Below are 26697 nucleotides of genomic sequence, written 5' to 3' on the forward strand. Positions count from 1 at the left end.
GGAGACCACGAGGAAGTCCCAGAACATGCTGGAGAGGCTATGCCTCTAGTCTGGGGAGTGGAAAGTGCCTCTCTGCTCAAGCTGCTGCTAAGCTGGAAAAGATGAATGGATGGATGGACGGTGATCATTATATCCATGGGTCTTGCCTAAAATTCACGGTACTTTGTGCTAGAAAACAATAAATGAACAGTATATTCAGTATTAAAAAAAAAAAAATTAACAAAACTGTTTTGAATTCAAAAAATTCAAAAATCATAAATCTATGTATAATTTGTGCACAGTAACCTTTTTGTTCAAGTGCAGCAAAATCTTTATCTGCATTATCTATTTGAAATCATTAGACATAAAAAAATAAAATAAAAAAAAATCAAGGTGTATATTAATATCAGGCAAGTCCAACATTCTTAAAATCTGCCTTTGTTTTGCTGGTTTGTATATTCTGTAGTCCTAGACTGAAGTACCGAATGGAAATTTCATCCCAAAGTTTTGTTCCCTGATGGAATATAATGCAATTTAAAAAAAAAAAGAAAAAAACCTGCCCCAGCTGTCAGTGGGGGGGAAAGGTGGGCATCACCCTGGACTGGTCACCAACTGATCACAGAACCGCATATAGAAATACAACAATTCACTCTCTTATTCACTCACATTGGCAATTAAGAGTCTTCAATTTACCAACTGTACGTGGTTTAGACTGTGGGTGGAAACCTGAGAACGTGGAGGATACCTGGGTAGTTAAGGGGGGAAACATGCAAACTTCCCACAGAAAGTCTGCTGTCAGGATCAAACCACAGACCTCTTAGGAGGTAATACTATGGTTATTCTTCTACATTTTAGTGGAGATTTTAAGTTCTAGGACCAACTTTGCTATATCAAAAAAAAAAGTGTTGATTCTCCCTCATGACAAGGACATCATTTCATTTACTTTAACTCTTTTTAGACCTGGGAGGCTCTTGCTCTGTGACCATGTGCCTGCTCTCTCTCTGGTACCCTAAGGCGTGATTTGTGACAACTAACAGTGCTTGGCAAGCTTGCAATATTTTTTTTATATTTTTTTTTATACAACGCTTTAAGAGAGCTTTTTGTTTAATCATCATCTCTGCATGCACAGTGACTCCATGGCCTTTTAAGTGTTGCTTAGGAGCAGAAAACAAGATCAAATTTCCTGTCAGCAACAGAGCAAATCCAGGCGCTCTAAATCTCAGAAAGCTGCATCAGAGCATACTGGTGTAGCCAGCAGCCAGTAGACTGCCAAGATTAAGGGCTCACCATTTAACAGAATGCATCTCTTCAGGCGTCGCTTTAGCCTTTTTTTGATGAGCGCATTCCACTTTGTTCAGTAGTAATTTTTACATCAATGTCTGATCATTGAGTCAAAAAGATAAGATAAGATAAGATAAGATAAGATAAGATAAGATAAGATAAGATAAGATAAGATAAGATAAGATAAGATGAACAAAAATAGGCAGGATGTGTACGGGCTTGAACCAACGAGGATGAAAGAGACAGCAGAGTTAGGGCATAACATGGCAGCTGATGCACAGTCTGATGGCCATGAGCGCAAAAGGAGCGTCTGAAGCGTTCAGTTATGCACCAGGGTGGGATGAACCGTTGGTTGAGGAGCTGCCCATCAGCTCGTCGTGCAGGGGGTGGGAAGGATTGTTCAGGGTAGCTCCCAGTTTGTCCTTCACCCTTGATGGGGGGGAGCAGAGCATACAGCAGAAGTGTGAGGGGGAGAGGGGGATGGGAGCCAAGAACTCACAAGGGTGTCAAACCTAACCTAATAAAAAGGTTTAGCTCTGCAGCAAAATCGGGGCCACCTTTGGCTCCTGGTGTGGTTTTCCCACAGCCTGTCGTCTTCCTCACCTCCCTCCAAACCTCCTTTGTTATACTCTGCTCCATCTTGGACTCAACCTTCTCCTTATAGTTGAGTGTAGCCTCCTTCAGTTTCCTCCTCAGCTCCTTCTGGACGTCCCTGAGGGTCTGGTGGTCCATGAAGGCGCTCTTCTTCCTGTTAACAATGGACATTTTTCGATGGGACTGTGTTGTCCTCACAGAATTTGATGTAGTCTGTTATGCAATAGGAGAGCCCCTCCACATCATTACTGAAGTCCTTTTCAAAAAGACTCCAGTCGGTGACATCGAAGCACTCCTGCAATGCATCCTCTGTGTCTTTGGACCCTCATATTGGCATAGAGGAGGTCACGGGTTTTATTCCCTCTCGTTGCACAGTCTAAGTATTGAGTGAAGGTGGAAAGAACGGGAGTGAGGGGGACGTGCTTGAAGTCCCAGCTGATCAGGATGAGAGCGCTCGGGTGGCGTCACCGGCGCGGGCTGCGGCCGCAGACGAAGGACGTACATGAGCACCAGAATGGAGTGTGAAAACTCACACGACGAGGTAGTAGGGGCGAAGTCCTTCCGCCATGAGCTCCATATCGGGGGTGCACACAGAGACCTTCACGGTAATATGACCGGGGTAGCACAATTTTTTTCAACGTAAACGGCAAGCCCTCCTCCTCTCTTCTTGCCACTCTGCCTCCCCCGGTCCCAGCATATCAGTGTGAAGCCAGGCAGATCAATGGCGCTATCCAGTATGTTGACCTGCAGCCAGGGCTCTGAAGTGCAGCCTGCTACGTTCCCTGTAGACATGCTGGCTGTCAACGAGGGCTGCATTTTCTCTTTTGGAGAAGTTCCTCCCAGCTGTATTTTATCATTTTCCTAAATATCAAAGTTAGCCCCATCAGTTGGCATTGCCGGCAAAGATTGGTCAAAAAAACGAAGGTGGAGGTGTTTCACTTCAAATCTATAACGGTCTCCTCCCATCCTAACTTTACTTCTATATGCCAACAATCCTGGCAAAGTTTTGAAGGCAACACATTGTTTCTGCTACAGCCAAGCCATATGTTACACACCATTGGTCTGTAATGAGTAGCACCTCACTACCAATTCGGTGTCATAAGACTTTCATCTATGCATTTCGCTTGCGCTAAACTACATGTTGTGGTCTGTTGAGATAACAATCACGCCCGAGCTGTACAGTCAAAACAGGATTTAAATCTTGTTTGGTAAATTAGAAAAAAATAGTATACTCTACATTGAAAAGACAACAATGTATATTCTGCACAAGGATTGCATGTAACTTGTAAATATAGGGTTCACTATAACAGGATTTCTTTAATAGATATATATTTTCTTTTTTGTACTTATGAGTATGATGTGTTGTCTTTTTCTTTGTATTATGAAAAGCTTGAGTAAAATATCTTGGAATGCATGTTATTGTATAATCCATGATAATCATGGAAAGAACTGTGACAAGCCAGCTCTAAGCAAAAGAAATCAATGGTGAGGGACAACTGTCGGAACAAGACTCAGTTCTGTCGATCTATTCATTGCAGACAGACAAGTGTAATTACTGAAATGAGTTAAGATCCTGTTATAAGCTATTAAGAGTGTCACTTCCATTCCAGCATCCACTCTACCTAAGCAATGACTCTTCTAAATGTAAAAGGGCCATAACTAATGGTGTTCATTTCATTTGTGTTTACACTGCAGTGACCTGGCAAAAATGGTTGTTCCGAATGGCCAGTAGCTAGCATTCACAAATGGAGCATTCATGTTATCTATTGCTGGCCGGATACAGATTTATTAATTTATATATTAATTATTATGCTTTATTTGCTATTATTTTATTTCTGATTGGTTAAAGCTGTCATTGCCATATTTTCATAAGCTCAATGTGTACAATGAAATGAAAATATTTGCCTGTGTCAGACAGGAAGTTGAATATACTATAACTGGTGTCTATTACTACACTTGAGAATTTTCCAAAGCTTGCTGCAGAGTCAGATTTGGGGGAGTAAGGAGGAAGAATCTATATTATGTGGGAGTTAGAGGTGCCAGAACTGTTATGTGATGGTAAGTCAATATTAACCTCTGCATCCTCATAGCATTTGTAACAGAGCACCCAGAATATCTACATAAAAGGAGTTAAATTTAAGACATACTTTGGTCCTTAGATTAGACTCCAAACAAAGTATTTTTGCAGATCAGACAGCCAACCCACATCCTCTACCATCTACTGAGCTTGACATGTGTTGTGTCAGTTGTGGCACACATCATGCTCTGTTGCAAGACCGGAACATAGAAGTATTATTATTTTTGTTGATGCACATGTACATAGCTATCTAATACATATTTGTGCTCATCAAATTAATCTATTTTATGTATTTAATTCTTTTTTTATTATTTTAATTAAAAACTAATAAAGATAATCTTGAGCAGATGTTAAATGAGGGTTGGTGTGCTGCGGGTCAAGTTATTAAAATAATATGGGGTAAAATGTGAAGAAGAAGTGTAGTTATCTGATTTTTTTGGCCAAAATACACTGTCAGTACAGCATTGGAAGGAATACATGCAAATATTTGGCTCTGCCTGTCATCCAAATAAGCTGTAGCTGTTATCTGATGGGAATATTCCTTATCTTTTATATACAGAGGGAAACACACTCATCCATGACACAGTGCCTTTTCCATGGTTAGTCATTAGAATTGATTACATAATCTAGGACAGATTGGATGCTTGGAAAATCACAGAACAGCCCTCTCAGAGTTAACAGGCAAATGTTTGATCTAATCATGCCCCTTTGCTTTGGTGGAATGGTATACTAATGCTGTTGGATATAAAATCAATATCGATACAATGCATTAGTTGTGCATTTTTTTATCTGGAGTGACCAGATTAAAATAATGTTTTGTTGTTCATTTATGATTTAAAAATTGAAGCCAATTCTAAGCATCAGGAAAATGTTCCAATCTAAAATAAATACTCGATAATGCATGCTGACAATGCGCTATTCCAACATCAAGTCAATACGACTACTTTATAAGATAAATGTGAATCACACTACATGGTGATGCCACAAACATTGTCCCAGGAAAATATTGAAATGGTATGGTAGACAAACAAGTAGCCTACTGACCCCAATTTCATTTTTATCTCATTGTTTAATTTTTATGTATGTATGTATTTTCCATTTGTTAATTTATTTTTGTTTTATTTATTCTTGTTCACAGTTCATTAAAATGTGATGTGTTTTTGAATCATTGTCTTTCTTTCAGCACTGTGTATGATTATATTAACTTATTCTTGGTTATTATAGTGCTTGATCAATGCAGTGATCAATTTCTAAGGCATAGACAACCTATTCATTACAAGTAGATGGTGGACGAACCTGCAGCATGTCCTTCTTTCCAGGACATATCATCTCTTGACATGCCGTGTAACTGGATTAGTATCAATTGGTTTGAGAGCCACTGGGGTAGAATGCCACTGTTAGTAACTAAGGGTGTAATATAGATCTTGTGAGGGCTTGATCTAAATAGAGAAAAAGTATGCTAACTAAATTTCAGCCAACCAGCACCAGTGATGCTGATGATCTGATGATCTGGTATTGTGTAATTCAGCACCAAATCCTTAAATCGGTGTAATGGCACATATTTTTTTTTCACATAACCAAGTTGAAAATATCCCTTTTTCACCCACAAGCTCCAAAATCCTTTAGCTTGAAAAGAGCGTTGAAGATTTATTTCACACTCTGTTATGTACACAATTGCATTTTAATCTAGTGAGGATGTATTAACTCATGGCTGTGATTTCAATTTGTGTTGTTATTAGGAAATTCATTGTCATCATAGATGGTCTGTTTGCACTTCAATGAGACCAAATTTCACAAGGTCCAGATTTCATCCAGCGAGAAAACAGACATTGGAGAGGTGTTTTAATTCCAACATGAGATCTGGCATAAAACAACATAGGCAGCAATCATCATATTATGGAACTGAAGCTCAATTTATGGGGCACCCGCTTTCACATTGTCTCCATATATTTAAGAGGTGAAAAAAAAAGAAAAAATATACTATACAACGTCAGCACAATGCCAAACAGTCAGAATGTATGCATTGTTTGGCAAGGCGGTCAATGATGTTGCTGCTTTGTCTGCCCAAAGTCAATACAGCCAATGAGGTCGTTTCAGACATGGAATCATCTGTCCCTTCATTGGCCTCCCTAAAACTTTGATTTAACAGTCATAAGCAGAGGAAGCCTCTTCTTTCCCACAGATGTTATAGGCACCTCATAGATGGTAAGTGATAGCTGGGTCTTGCTGATGTTTTCCAGACTGCTGGTAAAATCCTTATCATTTGTGATAGGATTTTGTGAATGTATGTTCACGGCATTCAAATAATGTAAATCACAGAGCCATTAATTTATGTACTTGCCTGTTTGTTATCTAAAACTGAGCTCAGATTAAATTCAATTGAATTAGAAGAAGAAAGTAGAAGTAGAACACCTTTATTGTGATATTCAGCTCATGATTCAGTGATTAAATGCATTGGTTGAATTTGGCTGAAGTTTTCCTGTATGTATAATTGAATGTCACAATGAAGGTCTTTCTTCTTCTTATTCAATTAAGTGTACTCATTTGATTTTCACTTTATTGCGCATAAAATGCACTCTAGGATAATGGCTAAAGCTATGAAAAGTACTTTGTATGTTCATTTAGGCAACCATCCCAGAACACTGAAATGTTGATCAGTCAGGGAATGTGAATCTGTCATAAGTGTAAGTGATAATTCAGCATGTTCACAAAAGAAATCTATATTATTGATATGTCATTAGCAAGATGTCCTTGAGTCTCTCAGGCCACCATGGGGCTTAGATAAAGCCCTGCACAAGAAAATTAATGTAAGCTGAACAAATACGTCGATAACACATACAAATTAAAAGCAATAACATCTGCGAGAGTCCAATTCTCCCGATCAAGAACACAAAGTTAAGCATCCCTTGCAGAAATGCATGTGTGACAGATTGCCTCGTTTGTGTGACTCTCGCCTCTCTGACTGTTCTCTGATCTGTTTCATCTCAGTCTAAAGCTTTTAGAGATGACTCTGAATTCATAATTTAGTCAACAGCGGGATTAAAACCTGTCTCCAAAGACTATCTACTCATTTGAAATGTGTTTGGTTGACCTGCCCTTGTCCACAGAGTGACTGTAAGCTGTAGAGACAGTACATTGGCTGTATCTCTGCCCTGCATTTTTTGTTTGAGCATTGATGTAGCTGTTACTTGTTTTTAGTAGCATTGTGATGAAGCTACTGCAAATATAAAACAGTCACTTAGAAAATGATCAAATAGAATAAAACTACAAAGCTAGACCTCTTCTAAGCTTCATGTGTTTAGTACAACAATTTCTTTTTATGAATTTCAAAAGATTCACAATTGCTATGAGATTGTATTTAACTGCATAATTATGAATAAATTATCTGAAGAACACTGAAGGTTCAGATGCAAGGCTAACTACCTGTAGTCAAAGAGAGAGAGCTTTGGCAAGAGTCAGAGCAATGTAGCAAAATGAATGAATAGAATTAGATTATCTTTATAGTATTTGTTGTCATTCAGGGCAAACCAAATAAAAAAAAGGTACTTCTGAAAAGCTATTTTCTTCAGCTATTTTCTTTTCTTCTTTCTTTCTTGTTGTTACATTGTGCTTTTGAAGGGAGTTAATGTCCCTCACTGTGCCCTACTGGATTTGACAGCAACAGATGTACACAAGTGTGTGGTTTGTGCTGGAAATAAGATTGGACTTCACTGTTGTGGTGGTATTAGCATTTACTTCAAAAGCATCAACCCAATAAAAGTTATCATTATCTTGTTCTCTCCTTCTCCCCAACATGCGGCTCAAGCTGTTAAATTGTGTACTTTGATGCTCAGTTTGGTGGCACTTAAAGCATTTATTTTCATTTTATTTTACAGCGTAAACACACACACACGCACATAAACACCCACACAATTTTATCCTGTCAGCTTCTATAAATATGATTTAATCTTATGGTAGTGCTTTGTCACTTCTCATTCTCCTGTCTGTTGGTTGAAATAAATGCAACAGTGATTTACATGGAAATAAGCTTATCAGAAGGTTTGACCCCATCTATGTTTTTTAGAGAAGTGGATTTTAGCTTATTCCACTGTGAACAGGTACAAAATTATTGTGATTTTATAAAGAAAATGACAGATGTGCACAGTTTCATTTATCAGACTTTTTATTTTCATTTTGTGCACACTGATTAGTACACACATCCCTCTGACCTCTGATCTCTGCAGTTGCCAAGTTTGCCAGACCTTTTCTTCTCTTTTAAATATATTTGGCAAAACAGTTTTTCACATTTTCTCTGATGAGTTTACTTGATGTTTTCACCACCTAATAGTGTCCTCCTTCACATGAACAGCTACTGCTTGAACATTGAGGTAACTGAATCCAATTTCCCCTTGCGCAGCTTGTCCCTCAGATTTCCTATTATGTTATCTCAAAATAAGGAGTGCCGTTTAACAGTGAAATTAAAAACATGCACTTAAAAATATGTAGTTTAGTTTTTTATTTATTATTATAAACAGCCTTGATAGATAGATAGATAGATAGATAGATAGATAGATAGATAGATAGATAGATAGATAGATAGATAGATAGATAGATAGATAGATAGATAGATAGATAGATAGATAGATAGATAGATAGATAGATAGATAGATAGATAGATAGATTTTTAGGCAGATAATGAAACTTTGGTGATCTAACAGAACGCTTGGCATAAATGCAGGTCAGCCCATTAGAGAAAACCTGATGACATCTAGTGGTTAATTTGTGTAAGACAGGTCAGCAGATTTGCAGGAATGACACGGCCAGGAGAAAGTACTTAGAGAGCATAAGTGATGGACTGGCAAATAACCACACTGATTTTTCCCTTGCCAGTTACATATCAAGAGAGTACATTTCATATTCAAAATATTGCATATTTTATAATGAAGCATATTGCCACATCAAGTGGTGATGCTCCCTTGTATAGCATTACCTTAATATACCATAACAGCAGAAAGCTCTGACCTTTTCACCCCAGTCATGAACTTCAAGCTGAAGTACATACATACAAGAACATTTACAAGGGATGCAAAGATTTGGGATTTGGATCCGAACGGGAACACTTGAGTGTGAGCCATGCTGTTGTTTTTGTCTTTCTTTGCTAGGTTTTTGTGTTTAGTCATCTGATCAATGCATACCGATGCATACCTGTAACACAAATCAGAATTTCTTTTCCAAAGCGGTTCGTTCTGTGGTTCAGTGTATAAAATCCATATGCAAAGCTCTACTTTGATTGATGCAGTCACGGACCGGGACGGTAACCTAGTTATAGGATTTGATGAATTGCCTACGTGAGTAAAAAAGCACATGTATTGCATTCTTCGAGATATGTGTCATCTTGTCATCAGAGATGCAGGACAATCTATTTAATGCTTGTCTCAGTAGTTTTTATATTTACAGTTTCTCCCCACCGCATCTGCAGGATGACTGAAGTGAAAATGTGAGGAGCATGTTGTGTTTTTATTTTCTCTCTATCTCCACATCAACCAAAAAACACAAGAAAGAAGTTCAGTGAAAAGGTTTACTTTCCATTCGGGTCTTATGGCTCTATTTCATAAATGAAAAACAACAAGAATTAAAAGTTAAAATAGCTGTCTAGTTGTAACTATCCATTGTGTTTCTGTTCATGTCATCCCGGATTCTTAGGGTGGGCAAAAGTCAGTTACAGTCTTTATAACACTAACAGTGCTGCACTTCACTGTCATGTGTGCAAACAAATCTTTGCCTTTTGTATTTTTTTCTTCTCTCTTCTCTCTAGATGCCCGGGGTCCATCAAGATACTGGATATCACGCGGCCACTCCTATGATGAGCAAACCCTATGGAATCCAACACCCTGTGTGGGTTCTGACTCTCAGATGCTGCTACTGAATGAGGAGGTAACCACAGTAAAACCTATCATCTCAGTCTGACAGGTCCCTCTTGTTTCCTTCCACTATTTATATCACAACTTCTTTTGTGTTTACAGTATGTCTGTTTCTTCCCCTCATTTTAATGGCATGTTATGGGGAACTAATATTTGTCAGTGATAGCAAAACATTCACTTCAAAGTAAGATTTGATGAAACTGCTAGTTTCCTACTTAGTTAAAAGCTCAGCTTACTCACTAGCCACCTACAGACAGGCTTAACACAGTACAAAGTAATAAATGAAACTGTTCTTTTCTCATATATTCACCAAGCGAAATCTTTAACTTCCAAAAGGACATACAGTATGTTGAATTTATCCAAATGGTGCATGTATGTTGCCTAAGTATACAAAAATTTATGGATGTCGCACAAACAAAACATTTTGATATTTAGTAGACATATAAGCGAATGGTTTGTTTTCGCCCCTTCCGACATGATGATAGCAAAACATGTTCTATTGTCACTACTATTATCACTATACCGATTGAACAGGTACTAAATTAACCTGATGATTGGCACCCTCAAAGAAATGCTCAAGAGCTCTAAAATGACAGGGGAGACGCATCTATAGACATCTATAGACAGTCTAATAACAGCCTGCCTTTCATAATCATGGACTTTGAATGGCCATTTTCTGAAATTGAATGGCCATTTTCTGTAAATGAAAACTCAAGTGTCACCTTTTCAAAGCATGGTTTCCTCTGTTTACAAAATGTCACGGTATCAACGGTTCCAAACACAAAAATATGAGCTTTGCTACAAAAACTCTGACTTTCTTGACAACCAATGCTGATAACAGAGTTATAGGCCAAGATTACCCTCAGCAAAAAGAGAAATTGTTCATATTTCTTATTCCCCCTCCTCTTTGATTTATTTTTCATTGAACAGACATATCTAACATGCTTTTAAAGGGTATTGTCAAAAACAGGTGAGCTCAGTATAATTCAAAATACAGTCAAAAGTGTAATTATTGAATTGTTGGGACCATGTTGGGCAAAAGCATTTTGGCTCTGAGACATTAACAAAGCCAAAGTGACATTTCCATGATCAAAAGACAAATTGCATTATCAAAAAACAAACAATGAAGGTAAACAGACAACCCACAATAGGAGAGAATCCCAAACTGCTTGAAATGAGGAAACATTGTCCGTGATCAGCAAGTGAATCACATGAGGGGTTCAATATAAACATCCATCCATCCATCCATCCATCCATCCATCCATCCATCCATCCGTCCATCCATCCGTCCATCCATCCATCCATCCGTCCATCCATCGCCTACAACTTATCCTGCACTCAGGGTCGCAGGAGACCAGGGTCCTTCGTGCTGTGAGACCGAAGTGCTAACCACTGCGCCACCATGCCGCCCCCAATATAAAGATAATGGAACTAAGAGAAAGGTGTGATTCCAAAGCGGCTAGGACTTTGTTTTTCTCATTTTCACTCACAGCTTGTTCTGAGGTCTTGAATTGCTCCATGGTCCCAAGTTTACTGTGTAAGATAAATCAAGTTCCCCTCAGAAAGCAAATCCATCTTCAACAATGATGATATGTTTGGCATCCTTGAACATGAATGACACTAGAGGGGCTCGCAGCTTGAAGTTGTTCCTGCTGAGCCAAGGACACCTGCATTAAGGCTTGATCTTTGCTTAAATTCAATATCAAGTCAAGGAGGCTTTCCAAAGTGATTTTCTATAGCAAAAACATTAAGGGTTATGTCAATGGAAAAAGGCTATTATGACAATGTACTTGAATCAAAGAGAGAACTATCTCTTGCTTGCTGTGAAACTTCGATAGTTAAACTTGAGCTAAAATCTCAAAAAAAGGAAAGTGTCCTTTGTTTACATATTCATTTTGAAAGACCACACATACATCTAGCCTATTAAAAAATCCAAATGTATGGTGTTTGGACATTCTGTGAAAATTGTCACTATCAATTTAATACAGTAGTTAAGATAAGATAAGATAAGATAAGATAAGATAAGATAAGATAAGATGTTTTTATAATTCTTTTGTCAGAGCAACGTAACACTTATCGTGTCAATAAATATGTATATAAATATAAATTGAGACGCAATTAGAAGACAATTAGAAGATAGAGAGACAATTAGAAGAAAATTAGAAGCTTGAAATGACAAAAATGAACTAAAACAAGCAGGATGCAAATGGCCTGAGACCAACAAGGATAAAATAGACAACAGAGTTAGGGCATGACACGTGTGAATGGGTGAGGCAGTGAGGTTGTGGTCGTACAGATGCACCTCCGGCTGTTCAGAATTTTGTGCTGTCCAGACTGCTGTTATACAGTCCGATGGCCGTGGGCACAAAGGAGCATCTAAAGCGTTCAGTTCTGCGTAGGGGAGGGATGAACCATTGGCTAAATGAGCTGCACATCAGCCGCAGCTTGTCGTGCAGGGGGTGGGAAGGATTATCCAGGTAGCTCTCAGTTTGTCCTTCACCCTCCCCTCTACCACTGATTGAAGATGGTCCAGGTTCAGTCCCTGTTGACCTCACTGTCCTGGCAACGCCACACCAGAACACGACAGCAAAGAACAGTGCAGTCTCCTCAGTCTCCTCAGGAGGAACATCCTGCTCTGACCCTTCCTGTAGAGGGCATCTGTGTTGTGTGTCAAGTCTAGTTTATTGTTAATGTGGACCCCAAAGTACTTGTCAGACTTGTACTTGTAGTTATAGAATTATTTCTCCTGAATGTAGCCTATCAGGCGTAATCTCGACGCTGTGTGACATTCTGACTGTGTCTGTTCCTGTACAAAATGATGTGGTTTTGATGAAAAATACACTGGAGCAAATGTTTCTTAGGGTGCTGTTAAAATCTGCTGCCCCACTTTCATGGCCATTGATGACGATGCCCTAACTTGACTATTTTTAGAATTCTTCTGTGTGCAACTCATACTTGCTTGCAGGTATCTGGTTGCCCGTAGGCAGTGTGTTGGCTAATGCTGCTTCAACTTTACATCTACGTTTAATTCCTATACATGAGGGAATAACAGGTGTATCCCCTTACAAGGTAAAGGTACATATTCTCAAATTCCTGTTCAAAATCTGTTTCGGGTTCTAAAACACCTAAGCCTTTACAGAACAATTCCAGATACTACCTGGTTGGGGGATTATGCCACGTCTCATGTTGTTTAGTCATTATGCATAACAACCCCCGCACAATGTCTTTTCCTCCGAGATAAAGCTGTCTCATGAGGGTTAAACCTAACTCTCATGAGACAAGTAAAAAGGGGAACAAAAGAGAGGATCACAGAGACAGACAGTGGGATAAACAGACGGCCATAGAAACAGAGAAGACAGAGAAAACCTGACAGACGAGCTGCTGCATGGAGTTGAGATGTGTGAGGATGTTCAATAAACCATTATCACTTCTCTTAGAGGACAGCAGGCCCTCTCCCCTTTCTCTTTCACACACTTCTGTCTCACCAGGGTCTTCTTTTCCCTTTTGTCTGTTTAATTTTTTGGAGCCAAACATTTGGAATGCAAGCAATAGGAGGACATGTGCTGACGTAGACTGATGCACCGCTAGTTTCTCGCCATTGTTATTCATCAACTTTTAATTAATCAGATGTCCAACGACTATTGTACATTATTTGCCCAAAACAGCATTAACTGATAACCCCAATGACCCTAGGAGGAGAGATAAACCTACAGTTACTATTGCCAATGCATCTCACATATTTTTCTTCCCTTTAACTTCCGTCCTTCTTTTAGTCACCAGATAAACCATATGACTGCTATGAATATTTAAATATTTGAATTTTTGATATATATATATATATATTTCGGTATCAGCTGAAAAAGCATGTGTTTTGGAAAGAGCAGTTGAACTGGATATGCGAACGAAACTGGTTTGATTACTAAGTTCCCCCAGCCTGTTATAGTGCTGTTAACCATGACACCCAACTGCTCCCAATTCTACAAGATCCATGCACTTACCATACAAATCCATACAAATATCTTTGCAATTTAACCATTAACAGATATAAGTGAAGTGATGATGTATATGGTTATGTATGTATGTATGTAGTTATGGTCAAAGAACATTTTAAGTCATATGATATATAAGAGTAAATTGAATTTTGGTGATAAAAAATGAAATGAAATGAAAAATGAAAATGATGATTTCCATAACGACACCATGTTACATACATTTTGCGCAGCCCTCTATATTTGTTACTTTTGTTCACTTTATTCAGCTTTCCAATCTATTTTGGACCGCTTGCTCTGTAACTCTGTCCACTTCTCTCTCTGTCTTTCTCATTAGATGCATTCCTTGCTCCTGCAGGAGAGGCAATCTGCGTCATGCAAGGTTCATTTTCTGCGTCGCACCATCAGCGTTCCAGTGGAGACACAGTTTCCAGAGTTCCGCAGTCAGCTGTCCACTGAGAGTGGTGAGTAGCCTGACGGCATACCACTGCAGGGATCAGGATACATGCATACATACCTGTCATACTCTGTACATTCCTAGTGCTTTCTTGATACCAATTAAGGAGTTAGAAATTAAATATTCAAAACTCGATTAATGTGGTTAAATTACTGAGTGTATCATCTCAGGTGCAATGCATATATACATTTTAAAGTAGCCGTTATAATCAGTGGCTTGTGAGGCAATATGACTGTCTGCTCCTCAGCATAACTAGCCAAATATTTGTGCCCCCTTTCTGACTTTCCATAACTCACATGACTTGCTGAGCATTTATAGAGCTGGTGGAAGCTCTTATTCCACTGTTTATCCACTAGATGGAGAGCTTGTAACTTCACAGTACTGCACTGCACACTTGCAGCACCTGAACATTCTTATTATGTTTTTAAACTATCTACACCAAGAAGACACATACCACTCACAATAAAGAGTAAAGTGACATACTGTCTTTTAGCTTGAATTGAACCCCTCACATTTGCTTTGTTAAGCTGCCTTTTCTATGCATAATTTGATACTTTTTGACACATCCTGTGTGCAGTATTGTAGTTTGATTTTAGGACCTATCCATTTTAGAAATTAGCTGATTTATTTTGCAATACCATGTAACATTTGGTTTGATTCAACGGTGCTGGAGAAGAGGGTCCACTGGGTCACTGAACCTTGGATCCAGCAGGAGCAGTGTGGTATTCGTCCTGGTCGTGGAACAGTAGACCAGCTCTATACCCTCAGCAGGGTCCTCGAGGGGGGCAAGGGAGTTTGCCCAACCAGTCTACATGTGTTTTGTGGATCTGGTAGACATTTAACCCTGTCCCGCAGGCAATCCTGTGGGGGGATGCTCTGGGAGTATAGGGTAGCGAACCCCGTTATATGGGCTGTTCGGTCCCTGTATTATCGGTGTTGGAGCTTGGTCCACATTGCCGGTTGTAAGTCAAACCCGTTTCCAGTGAGCGTTGGACTCCACCAGGGCTGCCCTTTGTCACTGATTCTGTTTGATGGACAGAATTTCTATACGCAGCCAGGGCGTCAAGGGGATCTAGTTTGGTGCCCGCAGGATCGAGTCTCTGCTTTTTGCTGATGATGTGGATTTGTTGACTTCATTAGGCCATGATCTCCAGCTCTCACTGGAGCGGTTTGTAGACGAGTGTGAAGCAGCCAGGATGAGGATCAGCACCTCCAAATCTGAGAGCATGGCCGGATTCTCCCTTCGAGACAAGGTGAGAAATTTGGTCATCCAGAGGAGCTGATGAGGTGGCTCGGGCATCTGGTCAGGATGTCTCCTGGACACCTCCGGGGGAGGGATTCTGGGTATGTCCATCTGGGAGGAGACCACAGGGAAGCCACAGGACACACTGACTATGTTTCTGGGCTGGCCTGGGAATGCCTTGGGGTCCCCCCAGAAGAGTCGGCCCATGTGGCAGGGGGGAGGAAGGTTCGGGCCTCATGGCTCTGGCTGTGGATATATAGCTATGGAGAAAGAAAGAAATATGTATATATAGATGTGTGTGTGTGTGTGTGTGTGTGTGTGTGTGTGTGTGTGTGTGTGTGTACTGTGTGCACAATTATTATGCAAGTGATTATTTTGACCATATCATCATTTTATCCTTAATTTCCAACTCCAAGCTATATAAACTTGAATGCTTATTGGATTTATTGCCTATTAGGTGATATGTATTTGTGTAACAAGGGAGGATGTGGCCTAAGGAGATCAACACCCTATAGAAGGGTGTGTATAATTATTAGGCAGATTCTTCTCCTCAGGAAAAATGGGCCAAAAAAGAAAAATAACTGACTCTGAAAAGTCAAAAATGGTTTTAAGTCTTTTAGAGTGATGCAGCAGTCTTAAAATATCTAAGATGTAGGGGCGTGATCCCAGAACAATCAAATGTTTTGTTGCAAATAGTCAACAGGGTCACAGCAAACATCAAGAAAAAAAGATGCAAATTAACTGTCAAAGATTTGAGAAGAACCAAGCATCAAACTACCAGGAACCCATTATCCTCCTGTGCTGCCATATTCCACAACTGTAGCCCACCTGGAGTGTCAAGAAGTACGAGGTGTTCAGTTCGCAGAGATGTGGCCAAGGTAAGAAAGGCTGAAACCCGATCACCTCTGAATAAGACACATAAGTTTAAACGTCAATAATTGGCCAATAAATATCTGAATGGACTGATGAGATGAGAGTGACTCTTGACGGACCAAACGGATGGGCCCGTGGTTGGATCAGTAACGTACACAGAGCTCCACTTCGACACAGACGCCAGCAAGGTGAAGGTGAGGTATTGGTCTGAGCAGGTTTTATTAAAGATGAGCTAGTTGGACCTTTCCGTGTTGAAAATGGACTCAAAATCAGCTCTCAGACGTACTACCAATTTTTAGAAGACACTTTCTTCAAGCAGTGGCCCAGGAAAAAGTCTATCTTTCAAGAAGACTTAGATTTTTATGCAAGACAGCGCTCTATCACGTGCAACAAAGTATTGCACCGCGTGTCTTGCCAGTAAAGGCCTGTTGAGGCCCTTTGAAGCAGGATATTTACAGTGAAGGTAAACAGTACACCTCTGAACAGCGTCTGGGTGGCTGTGGTTGCCGCTGCAAAAAATTTGATTCTGACCAGATCAAGAAACTGACTGACTGTGAATAGAGGGCTTGTGACTGTTATTGAAAAGAAGGTGGCTGTATTGGTCTCATAGTTGTTGTTTTTTTTTTATTATTTCAGAAATATTTATTTGTACATTTTGAGTTTGTTTAATATTCTCACTTTAGCAGGTGAAAATAAACAAGTGAGATGGGAAACTTTTTGTTTTTCATATAGTTGCATAATAATTCTGTACACTAATAGTTGCCTAATAATGGTGTACATATAGATATTCTCTTAAGAAAGCCAAATTTTCACTTTTACCACTTACTGCTAACATTTTGGATTGACCAAGAACACAGTAGTTGTACAATAGAAAAATTAATTCTGAAAAAGTGTGTGTGTGTGTGTGTGTGTGTGTGTGTGTGTGTGTGTGTGTGTGTGTGTGTGTGTGTATTTGCTCATGTAAACTCACATCCTTGTTGATAGTTTAATGAGGGCAAGATAGCAAGATGAGGCAAGCATGGATGGCCTTCTGTCTCGTTACACCACATTTTTCACATTGCAAATATTTGGCCTATAAAAGTCAGAGGCTGAATGTTGTTCGATTTCTAATCATGGAGTTTATCATTGATATAGCCTTTACATATGACAGCGTCTTATTTGTAAATGTTGGAGAGAACTTTGTATTTTTTTTTGTTTCTTCTGAGGGAATTTGCATGTACAGGAGACAGAAAAAACTAATCCAATAAAAGCTAAAAACTCCAGCCAACCTAAATGCATTTATCAAAATAATTTTGTAATTGATCTTGTGTTACATTTTAATATATATCTTGCTTTTTTAGCCAAACCGTAATGGCTGGTGATCAAGGCACCTCAGACTAGCTCAAGTTTAAGAGAAGCCAAATCATAGCACTTGCAAGCATTTTCATACAGGACTATTTCAATGTATTAAAACTGTTTGTCTACCATGGCAATAATGTAAAGAGTACTACCCCATTTTTCCTTTCAAGACACTACACTCTCTTGTGTGAAAATGGATAAAGCCTACAGATGCAGTAAAAATAAAAAGTGAAGAAATAATAAATAAGTAACCTTTGTTATGTATATAGGGACCTTCATGCCCCACAGGACGAAGGGCTCGGGTTCAATTCTGACAGGGGACCTTTCTGTGTGGTGTTTGCATGTTCTCCCTGTGTCTGAGTGGGTTTCCTCCAGGTTCTCTGGTTTTCCCCCCCGCAGTCCAAAACATGCAGCAGGTTAATTGGGAAAATTGCAAGGATGTGTGAATGAGAGAGTGAATGGTTGTCTGTCTATATGTGGTCCTGCTATTAACTAGCGTATGGCAACTGGGCTCCAGCATCCCCCCTTACCCTAAGTAAGATAAGCAGTAGATAATGGATGTATGTATGGATGGATAAACGGATGGATGGATGATTACATTTTTGTTTTTTTTGGAATCCATTCTTCTTTGAACACTTGATAAAATGAGTGAAAAAAATCAGGTTAACAGGTTAACTATTTATGTATTTTCTGTTTACATTACTGCTGGAAAGAATTTCAACACCACTATAAACTAAATGCAGTCATGTTTTTGTTGAACAATTTTGATAGAAAACTGCTCTATGTGGTTTTGCAAAGGATGATTACACTCCGAACACTCATACCATCCACATATCACAAAATTATTCATCGGTATAGACCCTACCTACTCTTGTCCTTGTGTAGTACGGGCTCTGAATAAGCAGTGTGATGAATAAAATCCACACCCAGATGAATAGAAATCCACAGAAAATCAGCGTGCTCTCATCTTGTCTCATCCTCCGACTGAATAGTGAGCGCCTGCTTCCCTTTGAACTCATAGAGGTTTTGGCACAAACATGCTTGAGATGGAGAGCGCTGTTACATTCCCACCAGAACAACTAAGTTTAATTTTACTAAGAAGTGAGTTTCTTTATTCCTTTCTCTTTTCTGGATGCTGCATTGGAAAAGTTCTCGATTCTTTGTTCTTTTAAAATTTTGGGGGCACACACTGCCCTACTTTCCGTCTTACATTCTCCATAAATATTTTCACTAAAGCTTTAATCCGCTGGATATGATTAAAAATGGTGCATAAATGACCAAAGGAAGTTGAAGTATTTTTTTCTTTCTTTTTATATCTGTCTGTATCAAAGTAAATGTTTCTTTCCTATGGTACTCTTCTGTGTTATTACGTTAAGATGTCAGTATGGACAGTATTTGTTGACAGCACTGGCAATCTGTTGGCACAACAGGCTGCTAGGAGACGGATAAATGATAGGTTGTCTTTCTCATTCAATGTCTGATTGTCCAAAAACAATAATGATGAACATCTGAATTTCAGAGTTTATGCAAGACACAATATATCTTAAAAAATGTTTTTCGACATGAGCTGAGCATTCGTTTGTGTTTCACTCCCTTCACTTGTAATCTCTAGATCATGTGAAAATAGTCATGCCTGGACATAGATCAGTGATTACCCCTTTCAAGAAAACACATCAATAGATTATCAGTGTGACATGTTCACACTTATTGAAATCACTGTTTACTTATGGTGGAGGTGAGACATGCCCTAACACTTCACCATGGGGATTAATGTTTTGTTTAAAATTTTAATTGGGCTATGAGCCACCCAATCCCCCTATTGTCCCCCCTCTGACCTTCGATGAGAGAAAGTTCCCCTACATAGTAATCAGTTCAGTTTCCGTTTTATTTATTTTTTTCTCTTTTCCAGGGAAACTTGTATCACAGCCCAATCACAATAAACAACTGTCACAGCACATAATCAAGGAAGCCCTCAGTGTCATATGATTGATTCAATGAGTGGTAAATGTTTATTGTCTAGCCTGAATGATGTACACATTCAGCCCATCCAAGTAATGCCTGGAACATTCCAGGTAGGTGCCATAGTCTATTTAAGAAAGGGAATTTACACAAACTAAACCAGGTACAGAGCCAACCAAATTAAAATCAAAGTTGCCTGTAGTTTTACAAGTTCTTGAACAGTGCTTCAGTAATGTGTTTTTTTTTTTTTTTTTTTTTTTTTTTTGTGAAAACACAATACTTCAAAATACTCTGTTTCAATTACTTTCAGATGTGGCAAAATTAGTTTTTTTTTATTTTTGCGATGATAAGTGGTAGTTTATGAAATACATATGTTTATACATGGCAAAGTAGATTGCTGCTGGTACATGCATTTTTCATTAACTTTCCACACAAGCTGTCAGTTCAGGTCAAAGAAAATGGCGAAGATAGAAATGTTTTTAAATGGCGTTGTGGCAGTTAGGTTTTGGACTTACTCTTAACACAGTTATCCCGCTGGCAGCGGTATTTAATTCCCTCAATTTCTCTGAAAACATCAACTTTCCAGACTAAAGTCTCTTTATGGTGTGAAAAAAATCTGCTGAGTGTAAAACTGAAACATCCAACCATAGCATGCCACAAACCTCATCCACCCATCGCTCTCTCTCTCTCTCTCTCTGTCTCTCTCGCTCTCTTTCTCTCCCTCCCTCTCTCCACCCCCACAACATGGAAACTGCCTCTCTATCTCTCTCATTCTCTCTCTCTCTCTCTCCTCGCTCCTATTATGTGTCCTGCTATGGTCTTTCTCTCTCTCTCTCTCTCTCTCGCTCTCTCTTCTTCCTTTCTCATTCTCCAGAGAGAGACTCAGTCAGACAGATGTAACACAGAGGTAGAAGCCCTAGCTAAGCTGGCAGGCTGCAGGGGCCACACCAGAGCCAGCAGCTCTGACAGGATATAGAACAAAACGTCGAGGACACAGCAAGAACTACGAAAGCAGCCGGGGAGCTTGAACTTTAGTTTGCAGTCGCAGTAGTTAAAAAAGTTTCAGTTCAACTGCAAGCCAACTTTACCTCAGAATATGGCTGTTTTGACCCAGGCACTAATCACCTTGTGAATTTAACCATGGAACCTGACAGCAGCACCCATCCAGATGCACAGCATGGTGAGTGAGCCCTGAAGGGGGGAGACATCTGAAAAGTCTGGGAAAAGTTCAAGACTGTACAGAACAAAGGAGATGAGTCACATGGTTTTCCTGTTAACTTGCTACCGCATTTGACTCTTTGGTTGTTGACTACGGGTTCTTTGGTGAGATGAATAACAGTTCAGTCTGTTCTGCTGTGTGGGAAGGCAGGGGCAGGGGGGGGGGGGGGGGTCAAGGATTGATGGGGTGTTACATGGCTATGTGATGAAATAAACAGCTTTTTAAAGAGCGGCTTTGCTGTTACTGTAATTATATTTCCATAATTATTTTAACTGAAGTTAAGAATATACAAAATATGTTCGTACAGTTCATCCAGGATTTGCTTTCTCTTCACTTTTTTGGCTGTTTTCTGAGAGCGTCATGGAGCAGGAAGCTCTCCGCTCTGTCTGAATGGAATCATGAACTGTGGCTTATGTGAGGGTTTGGGTGTACCATTTCTGTGCAACAGCAACAAGATAATTTGATGGTTTTGTGAATAGTTATATTTGTCTGCTGTGTAGTTACAGTTGTGGTTACAGTCTGTGGGTGTTGGTGAGCAACACGGATCGGCAATGGAGAGTGGAAGCGGGAGATGGAGGGAATGAGAAGGGGAGCGATAGAGTAGTAAGCGTTATGTACATAGATAAATCCAGGGGGATCAAGGCTGCGCTGAAGACCAGCGAGAGAACTCACTTTTCTCTTTCCCTTCATTTTCCATTGCCTTTTTTCTCCGATGCTTCACATCCTGCAGCCTAAACTGGTGAGTTAAGGACAGAAACGAGGTATATTATTAACTAGGCCAGGGAAGGAGTACCATTGTCTCCATTGCCGAAGGGAAGAATTATACTGTGTTGCAGATGAAGAATGTGGTTCAGTGTGTCAACAGACAAGATTTCATAGAGGCTGTAGTTCCTCTTTTGCCAATCAAGTCACATTGTTTTATGCTATATTCTGATTGCAATTAGAAGATGTGTCAACTGTGTCAATCCTGAAAAGTAAAACATATGTTGACCAAAGTGCAGGAGATAACTTAGTCCTTTAGATTTTCGGTTATAATAAAAATCAACTTCAAATAGAAAGTAACCACCGGTTTATTGTTTCAGTGCATACAGTCTCTTAAGATCCCCTTAAAGGTTCAGTATAAATAGAAAAGTGTCTGTTGAAAGGGCAATAATCTGATATCATCCAATTACACTCTCACCTCCAGCTTGCAAGCCTCAGAAAGAGTTCATGGTTCCTCAGGATTGCAGGCATCAACTCTCTCTCCCGCTCTCGCTCTCTCTTCAACATATGCACACAAGCATATCACTGCTACTATTTGTATCAAATGATTTAAACAGAGCAGCTGCCTGTAAATCTATAATTCTTTACCCATATGCACGGTTTATTCTTCATTTTTGCATTCCAGGCACATTTTTTGATCAATCTGCATCTCGCAGACTAGACATTATAACTGTATCTTCCTATTTCCTGTTTCTAGCCACAGAAAACAGATTTTGCTGGAAATCTTCTCCCACGTTCTGGCAAGCACTCACTGCAGGACTTAACAACGTCACTGTACTGTTGTCTCTGCTTGGCGTTTCTCTAAACTATCACTGTCATTAAAACCCACCTGCCTGTTGACAGTTAATGAAGTTGTCAACACATGCAAATGCTAATGAATAATTTTTCCACAGCTGAATATTAAAAGCACATGTACTAAGGTATATAAATATAATGGTCTATCAGTAAGGTACATTAAAGAGGTCTCAATCGTTCGGTTGACCACTCACTGCTATAATTTTCTGTCAACACATGTCTTGTTCTCTCACCGGTTCTAGTTTATCTATAAGATATTCAGCACTCTATGTATCTTTTGTATCTGTGACACAATGCCACATTGTTTTGGTTGCGAAGAGACATTTCAAAAGCATGAAGCACAGTTTGCCTATAATCTTAGGGTCCTAAAATGGCTGCCACGGGAAAAAGTTTTGGCTGAAGTAAGACAGCTTAACCTTTACATTAACTAATATCAGTGTTGTGATCCTTTAGTTTGAGAGTCCCTCAGTTCCACTTAGTAAAAACTGTCGGAAACTGTGTTCTTTGAAAAGACCACAAATATGCAGGAGTCAGTGAGTGCACGCTAAGGGAGATGCTGCAAAGGGATGGTGCATTGGCTTGCAAGAGTAGATGACATTCTCTCCTATTCAGACAGTAATATTTGTTGTAAACTCACAAACTGCTTGTGGTCTTACCCTAGGAAGTCGTTCAAACTTTTGGTTTGTATGTTGAAGCAAAGCAAGAATGCAACTGCAGATATTGTTGATGAGATTGTTTACATTTGTAAATGTATCTGAGGGCACAGTTACTCAAGCTACTTTCAGTGGGAATGAGTCCCTGGAAATTCCCTCTCTGAAGTCATATAGGATTACCATTAATGCAAATTAGGGGCCTCTGGATGCAGACTAAAAAAGAAGTTATTTTAATATAAATATCAAAAATTAGTATGTCATTATATCAACAGCCTGTCTTATATTTGGATGATACATTTTTATCACACATCAAAATGAGCACATGTATTGTTTCTTGAAGCACATAGCGAAAAAAAAAGAGGCAGAAAAGTGCATGGCCCTAATTGACATGTAAATAGGTCTCCATGTTTTTGTCCTAGTTGAAAAAGATGTAGTAGCTGCTCTCGTTCTGAAGGTGGAAATGAAGTGATATTCCCTGTTGAAAGTATGACTATAATATCATTAAATGGGTGTATTAAGCCTTTGAGATCCAATCTGAATGGTTTTGTGGGAAAAAAAATTGCATCTTCTCTTCATTTTTCATGATCAAGTCAATTCAGTGTCTGACTGGAATCCTAAAATACCTGGATTCTATCCAGATAAATATGTGGTCTTGTGGGTTAAAGCCCTGCAAGGCTTTTGTTCTAAAGAATGTGTTGCTATTAACGAAAAATAGTACATTGTCATGTGCTCAAATCTTACCATATTGGTGGTGGGGTGGAACAGGCTTTGTAAATTTGGGCCAGAGCTGTCAGTTCTTGAATTATAATCTACTTATCAAGACTAAACAATCTAATGCAAGGACTAATTATCCCTGTGAGTTAACGGAATAGAGATTGAAATCAACAAAATAATTGCATGTTATTCATTTATTTATTCATTTGGTGCCAATAGGTACCCTTTACTCCAGCACATTCAGGTATAGTTCAATTCCACCAGCAGTGCCAATGCAGCTATGTTTACAATGGTTATAATAAAAATCAACCTCAGACCACAGATTCCAAAATTCCAGCATAAGTGTCCTGAACTGCAATCTTTACAAGTTTAGCAATCTTGATGAACAGTTAGTAATAGGTTGAATTTTTGCAATAATGTGGATTTTTACCTTCATTTCCAGCAATGATTTTAAAGCCGGCCTAGGGGCAATGCACCACCAAGGTAAAACCAATAGGTTTGTGACACTTACATTTTATGGTCTTGAACCATCACCATTTAGTCTGATAATTTTTTGAATTTTGTTGCATTTCAGCTTCTTCCATGTACCTGCATGTGGAGTGGGTGCTTGTGATGGGACTTTGTGTCTTTTCTCATTTTCGGAAATCTGTGGATGTATTTTTAAAGTGAATAGATCTCACATCAAACACATTTGCTATCTTCATTTGCATAGTGAATGGTACTTCAACAAAAACCTCAATATGTGAAAGAAAGGCTGTCAACACGAGAACATGTTGAATGCAGAGTAAAAGAACGAGTAGGTGGGGATTCACCATAAAAGAATTGCATGGGAAAAAAAATCTTGCTGTGTCCTTGTGTAATTCAGGTAATTGGTTAATTTCAAATCTATGGTTTTGGGCCGTCTTTTTTTGCGATCAGTGTATTTATTTTGTGACCAAAAATTCCTGCAACTAGTGAATATCAAGCAAGGTGAGCTGAATTGAAAAGTTAAGCTAAATTATCCACAGGGAACAAAGTAATTCAGTACGAGAATTATAAACCAACATTACCTTCAACTGAATTAGATTTCCCTTTCAATAGAAGAATATCAATTATATCCCACTATAGGTTACCATTTCAGATGCCTCTGAGTAGTAGAAGAAAAAACTGATTAAATGCAGATGACTTCGAAAGTACTGTGTGATCGTTGTACTTGAATGTTGTGCCTTTGTGAGGGATGTAGTGATTGTGCTTGTCTCAAGAAAAGGAATCTGCTGAGTATGGTGTTCTGTAACTACTCTCTAACAATTTGCAAATAGAATAAAGACTCAATTCTTCTGCTCTTTCACTACTTTACAAAGTCAAGTGTATTTTTGTTTGATGCTTTTAAGCCTGTCGAGTCAATGTCACGGTAAAATAAATTGAAAAATACACTTGGTCTTGATGTATTGTGTTTGTTTGTATACTTGTAAATAGGCTGTTTTTATTATTATTTCACATAAATTTGACATTATGAGAAAAGAAAAATCATGACAGACATTCTCAATCAGATGGAAGTAAAGAGACAGGAAATTTTAGAGCCTGGTTTTTATGTTTGTCATTGTCATTTTAATTTTTGGCAGCTTGGGTGCAACAGTAGCCATTGTTCAACAGTCGTTTGTTCATTCTTTCAAGTGATGCCTAAATTACGTATGTATGAATGTTACAATTGTAAGTAATGAGAGGTGTTTTAAAAATAATACTGAAGAACCACTTCATTAACAATAATATTGAAGTAACATCATTATTAACTGTCTTTTTTAGTCACGGGCATCATCAAACAAGGGAAATTTGCTGTTTCCACGAATTCTGTGCTATATCCAGAAAGAACTTAGTTTGTAGAAATGATCCTCCTCCTTTTTCTTTTGACTGCTCTTGCTGCAGATCAAAATGTCATCTTGCAGCATCATAGTCCATTTTGATTCCTGTCTCACCTCATCTGCTAGCCTATCCATCACCATAGCAAACCAGATGGGGCTCGGAGCTGATCCCTGATGCAACTCTACATCTACCTAGAAGTCCTCTACCACACATATGGCACACGTCACCAATGGTTCTCATACATGTCCTGCACCACTCTTATGTAATGGTGTGCCACTCTTGACTTCGTAACACTGTAGCGCAGTTCCCTTCTCAGCAACCTGTCATATGCTTTTTTCTAGGTGAATAAACGCACAACGGACCTTCTCTGTGCTTCTCTAACAACATTCTCAAAGCAAATACTGCATTTGCAGTGCTCTTCATCTTGTCATGAAACCATACTGCTGCTCAAAAATGTTTTCTTCTATCATCAGTCTAGCTCCCACTACACTTTCTTTTAACGTCATTGGATGGCTTATCAATTTTATTCCGTTATAGTTATCAAAAATCTACATTTTTACCCTGTTCTTAAAAATCGGCACCAGCACACTTCTCCTCTATTCCTCAGGAATCTTCTCAGTCTCTAAGATCCTTTTGAAAGATCTGGTCAAAAACTCTCAGACGCTTCCATAACACCACAGGTACAGTATATCAGGACCAACTGCCTGTCATCCTCTTCTCTGCCTTCCTTACTTAACCTTTGCTAATCTCTTTGACTTCATGGTCCACACATGGACCTCTTCTTCTCTCCCTTCCCTTCCATTTTCCTCATTAATCAACTCTTCAAACTTAAACTCTTTCCATCTTCCCTTCATACCCCCATGACCTGTCAAAAATTCCCTCTGCAATCCTTAATCATTCTAACCTGGTGGATGTCCATCCACATATCAGTCTCTGTTTTGCCAACCTGTATAAATCAGTCTTTCCCTCCTTACTGTCCAACCATCATACTGGCTATTGTAAGTCATTTGCCACCGCTTACCTTC

General features: G+C 39.1%; 1 protein-coding gene across 3 annotated transcripts in view; it reads left to right on the plus strand.

Annotated features, from left to right (window-relative positions):
- Positions 1–9742: 9742 nt before the first annotated feature.
- LOC147231104 (disabled homolog 2-interacting protein-like) overlaps positions 9743–26697 on the plus strand; it is a 156430-nt gene continuing 139475 nt past the window's right edge. Inside the window, exons 1-2 of one of the 3 annotated variants that reach the window (XM_086152231.1) lie at positions 9743–9844; positions 14158–14284. In XM_086152231.1, the coding sequence (XP_086008357.1) occupies positions 9824–9844; positions 14158–14284 (148 nt within the window). In that variant the 5' untranslated portion in view covers positions 9743–9823. Of the gene's footprint in view, positions 9845–14157; positions 14285–20591; positions 20871–26697 lie in introns of those variants that run through there. The other 2 variants (XM_086152229.1, XM_086152234.1) reach the window with 2 other exon arrangements.

Source organism: Fistularia commersonii, chromosome 9 (assembly GCF_037954325.1).
Source record: "Fistularia commersonii isolate RoL2024-O1a breed Wild chromosome 9, RoL_Fcom_v1.0, whole genome shotgun sequence".
In the NCBI taxonomy this organism is placed as follows: Eukaryota; Metazoa; Chordata; class Actinopteri; order Syngnathiformes; family Fistulariidae; genus Fistularia; species Fistularia commersonii.